The sequence below is a fragment of the Amblyomma americanum genome, chromosome 8 (genome assembly GCF_052857255.1).
Source record: "Amblyomma americanum isolate KBUSLIRL-KWMA chromosome 8, ASM5285725v1, whole genome shotgun sequence".
NCBI classification, from domain to species: Eukaryota; Metazoa; Arthropoda; class Arachnida; order Ixodida; family Ixodidae; genus Amblyomma; species Amblyomma americanum.
In genome coordinates this window covers 26,416,965-26,422,008 of record NC_135504.1, presented here as the reverse complement: position 1 = coordinate 26,422,008, position 5,044 = coordinate 26,416,965, and the positions used below count along the sequence as shown (strand labels likewise).

Sequence of the window (5,044 nt, the reverse complement as noted above, 5' to 3'; positions counted from 1 at the left end):
CCGTGTGCATAGGGTTCTCGATTCTTGAAAGCGCTTCTTTTCATGCGTCGACAGCCTTGGGACGTTAAACCCCCGTAATTCATAAACCAAACATTGTTTCAAGGCGTTCCTTGCAGTAAAGTTTCGAGCTACTTTGTGTGGTGCACGACTGCGCGAAAATCTGAAGCTTTCAAAAAATTGGTAGTTGTTGCGCAGAGCTCATATGCGTACGACTCTTCATTTTTGACTCGTGTTACCACTTTTTTTTACCAGATTTGCATTTCAAATAATAAATAATACGAACGGGGTAAGGTTTCTTCGCGTCTTACGCCTCCAGTAAAGGATGCAGTCTTCGTGTTGCACTCAGAGAAAATTCACCAGATAGTGATTGATGTCATGTTTTATGCGTGTATTTAAACCTCCCGTATGTTTAGTAGACATCACGTATTCGATCTTCCTATCTAAATTTTCACTGTTGCTATCAAGACTGCCCCTGATGTCTGTATAAGGAATGGACTCTTCCATCCGCGAGAAAAAAAATGCTTTCTCCCATAATTCGCAAACGCGCTGTTTTTCTTCCGTTCATCACAAAAAATTCAAACAGGAATCCAGTCGTTCAGTGTACGCGTCCGCGCTCTCGCATGGTTACTGCGTCCGCCATGGAAATAGGAACCACTTGTAAAAACGCACGCGAAGCATCAAACATCAGTATTGCTTTGTTATATGCGAGGAAATAAAAGTGAGAACTTCTACAGCGAGATTCGCATTGGAAACATTTTATCTGCGTTGTTTCCAAGGGGAGAATTCAGATAACGATGGCTCAGGAGCAAAATGTGCTTATAATGATTTTGTCTCACTATCGTGCGATAACGTCAGAGTCCCATGACCCGAGACCCAGCGGCAGTGTCACACTTTGCCACCTGCACAGGCGGTGCATGGATGGTACATTGCACAGAATAGACAGCAGTGCCCTACCATCTGCCACGGTTGGGAGGCGGTAAACTGAAGTGAGGAAAATCCCCCTATGCTCTTTTAGGGCAGAGACCGGAACGACTTGGGGGGTGGTTATCCCCTATAAAAGTCTTCAGTAGACTTCTTATAGATTATGTTGATTCCTTATAGATATTTCTTTTTGTCTATTCAGAGTATACAGACTATCTATGGACAAAAGTCCACTAAAATTGTATGGCCATAAATCTACAGATTGTCTGTAGACTGTCTGTAGGGCTTGTATTGCCTATAGACTAGTCTATAGGATTTGTCTGTAGAAAGTCTATTGACCTTAAAGACAAAAGTACATGGACAGTCTATAGAGATTGTGAAGAAATTTTCGCAAAAGGTATACCATGGAATGTGGAGGGCGAATCGGCCCATGTCAGTGAGTTTTCGCTGATTAATGCGATAATTAAGCCGGCAACCTTCCGTGGTTGGCAGGTAGGGGAGTCCTGCTGTCCACTTTTTTGACGTGTGTAGCAGCTCTCAACGAGGTCCTTAGACAATCGCACTGTCACAGCTAATCAGGTGCCCTCTAAGATTTTATACGAACTCATCATCTTTTAACGATTGTACTCACAAAGTGTAAGTATACGCAGCTATCGAAATTTCCGGAGCCCTTCACTACGGCGTCTCATAGCCTGAGTCGGTTTGGGACGTTAAACCCCTTTAAACCAAACCAAACCTATCGTAGTTGCGTCGGTCGGAGAACGGATGGGCGAGATGATAGGAAGGAAGGAAGGAAGGAAGGAAGGAAGGAAGGAAGAAAGAAAGAAAGAAGTGAGAAACATTTAAAAAGAAAGAGATGAGTTAAGGGAGAGCTAAATAAAAAAAAATTGTGAGCGCGCGAACGTTCTGGTCTGTGGCGTCACTTACATGTGGCGTGGCTGTCTGCATGCAATTCATACTTCGGTTATAAGTGGCACATGCGCAGACAACTTAACGACCTTCGGAGATAAAAGAAAAGGAGAAACGCGAGCACTGCAACACATCTCTGACAAGTGTGCAGTACAGACCGTTGTGTTTGATTCTGTTTGTAAATACATAGCGGTCGCGTAGAAAAGAAAAATAGCAATGCCTTGATTGGCATTTTTGTGACGACTATTTAACATCATGTACAAACTCTGCGGTAATGCTCTCCTGCACGTAACGCAAGCATTCACCTTTCTATTATACAGGACTATAATATATGCAAACTTCTCTGAAATATATAGTCTAGGATCAGACTCGCCAATCGGTACAGGAAAAGCTTCATTGACCCTCGGAAAGGATCAAGTAACAACAATATCGATAATATAGGCAGTGGAACGCTCTTGCAGTGCATGCCACACCGGAACACTCACCATGATTGCAACTTCTTCATATCCCGGGCTCATGCTCATATACTCCTAATAAGAGTTTATGTTTATGGGGGCTTAACGTCCCAAAGCGACTCAGGCTATGAGGGAGCCTTGCTGCGGATCTCTTAATAGGTCCGCAGCAAGGTTCCCTCATAGCCTGAGTGTACAGTTGCCAGTAGGCAGGGTTTTCTAATTGAATTGCGGCGTCATGTACGCGATTTCTGGCAGTTGCAAACGAATAGATTTAACTGCAAAGTTTTGTTGAAGTGCATAAGTACTACACAAGAAGTTGTAAAAAGAAATGTTTGGGCGGTGCATGGAAATGATACTTCTCTGATGTCTTCATGCATAATAAGTTGTTTCATCAGGAAAGTTAATGCAAAAACTCATCAAGGAATTATGATGTCGGTCTGATGCAAGAAAAAAACTGATATTGCCCTTCTGATCAGTTTGTGATGACTCGCCATGATTACTGAATAATGATATCAGAAGTTCAATATCCATTTTTGTAAGGGATAGTACAGACAGTGAAATTAATATTGTGAAGCCTTAGTGTAGATCAGCGCACGTAAGAAGAGCTTTTGAATCTATTTTGGCCGCGCGAGTCTTTTTTCGCCTATTTTCACAGTAATTGCGCCCCCAAAGTGTTATGCGCATGACTGCGCCACCTGTTAGATGATACGGGGTTAATGATAACGCTCTGGTTTCTCACGATATCTTGCTGGAACTTCAAACCTGCCTGAGTACTTCCTTCTTGCTGTCTTGCTGAGGCGCAGAGGGTTTAGGATACCTAACTTCAACGCACGAGAATGCAAAAGATATAGTGTAAGGGTATAGGTCTTTGTGCTAAGATCACTGACTCTGTCGGGGCTTTGTTAGCCTTTCAACGCCAATGTACTCATCGACATGAACACCGAACCTAACCGAGAACAGAACATAACTTTAACACGGGAGAAAAAAAAATGTAAATGCGATCGCTCGCAGTGTGAATGGCCTTTTGGCGTGGTATAGTGCGAGCAGCATATGACGATCGCCGCCTCGAGCACGACGTACTGATGAAACAGCCGGATGTCTGCTCACCGCTATTGTGTTTCCAGAATAATTCACACTCATGTGCTTGTTACAATGGATGCTGTGCTGAACATCGACGGAATGCACTCTAGGAATTATTAGCGTGTTGGCGCATTCCTTGCATGATATATCAGCCTTCACGTATCTGAAATGGACGTTTTGAGTCGCAGGTTGGCGTAAAACACTGCACTTAACATAGGCTGGCGATGGTGCAGTTATATTAACAAAAGCGGGGTAGGGAAACCATAGCTGAAATCCAAGGAAAGAGAAACGAACTATAATGAAAGGCACTGATTACAACTCTACCTCTTTCTTCCTTTCTTCTCTCAGTCCCCTCCTTTATCCCTTCCCTTACGGCGCGGTTCAGGTGTCCGCCGAGACGCGAGGAAGATACTGCGCCATTTCCTTTCCCAATAACCAATTTACCTTTTAAAGGCACTGCTATACACAGAACAGATAACCGGTACTCTATGGTAGAAGCCTTTGCCCTGCACCTACCAATAGAAGGCCGATCGTGATGCTTATATGTGACTACGGTTGATAAACAGCGCTCAGAAAAAAAGAAACATTCGGGGATACTTACAAGCTGTTGTGGTCACTGCCTTGGTCACTGCCTTGGTCGGGCGCCCGGCGATCATGGTGGACAGAGATCCTTCGGGGCGTTCCTAAATGATCACTTAGCACAACTGGCTGTCAACACTCGGCGCGCAATGCCTTCACTGGGGCTTGACGACCAAGGCGAGGCGAAGAGCACGGGTGCACACCAGGGCCGAGCACATCACGGGGAAATGAAAGCACTCGCCGTTAAAACTCCCCCCTTCCTCTATGTATTCACAGCCGTATTGCGGCACAGTTCCAGTCTGCACGCAATTTAGAGCGAAATACGCGCGCTTGCCGCCGCAATTGATGCGCAAAGGCTCCCGGAACAGAATCGGAAACGTCGTTTAGGCGCGCGAAACAACGCCGCTCTGCCCCGAGAAAGGCGCGGAGGCGGCTGTTTACAACGCGACAACAAAGTTCGCTGTCGGCAATAAAAACTCTGGCGACAGTGAGGGACGAGCGCGCGCAAATAACAGAGTAGCGGACGTTACGGAAACAAAGAGCTTACTAAAACTGCCGTCTGCTACGGAGCGTCGCTGTTGCAGACGACGCGCTCGACTACGCCACTCTGGATGCAGGCTGAACAAACTGGTGGCTCGGCCGATGAGTGGCCTGCGGGATTCGAGCCGCGCGATTGGTCGAGAGGGGATCACGTGATAGAGGCAGGTGGCAGCAGCTGACGTCACGCGACGGTTTTGCGTCATGGCGGCGGTGTACGGCGAAGAGCAACATTAGAACAGGCGCGATCGTCGTGGCTGCAAGCATGCGGGCGAAGGGCGGGCCCTGTGCGTCTGTCTCACTGTCGGGATGCGAACGTGTGTGCGCGAGCGACCTTAACGTAAAAACAACCTTGCCGACGACGACGCCGCTCCGTGTAGGGCTGCGAAAACGCGAGCGAAATTATTCGTCCCAGTGACACAGCGGACGTCAGCGGATAGCGGCGCGAGCTTCCGCTTGTAATATGTCCGGAAATCGGCGGCTTCCTTTTTTTATTCTCTACCGTCTCTATGCTGTTTTTTTTTTGTTTTCGAGGTGCCCTTGAGGGCGATGCCGGTAGGCGT

At 46.6% G+C, this 5,044-nt stretch overlaps 1 protein-coding gene across 2 annotated transcripts in view; it reads right to left on the bottom strand.

The window, feature by feature from the left end:
* LOC144101185 (uncharacterized) overlaps positions 1–4,790 on the bottom strand; it is a 48,002-nt gene extending 43,212 nt beyond the window's left edge. For both annotated transcript variants that reach the window (XM_077634239.1, XM_077634241.1), the window contains exon 1: positions 3,967–4,790. Coding sequence is in view for 1 of the 2 variants with exons in the window: in XM_077634241.1 (XP_077490367.1) it covers positions 3,967–4,021 (55 nt within the window). In the remaining variant the exon portion in view is untranslated. The remainder of the gene's footprint in view (positions 1–3,966) is intronic.
* Positions 4,791–5,044: the final 254 nt, after the last annotated feature.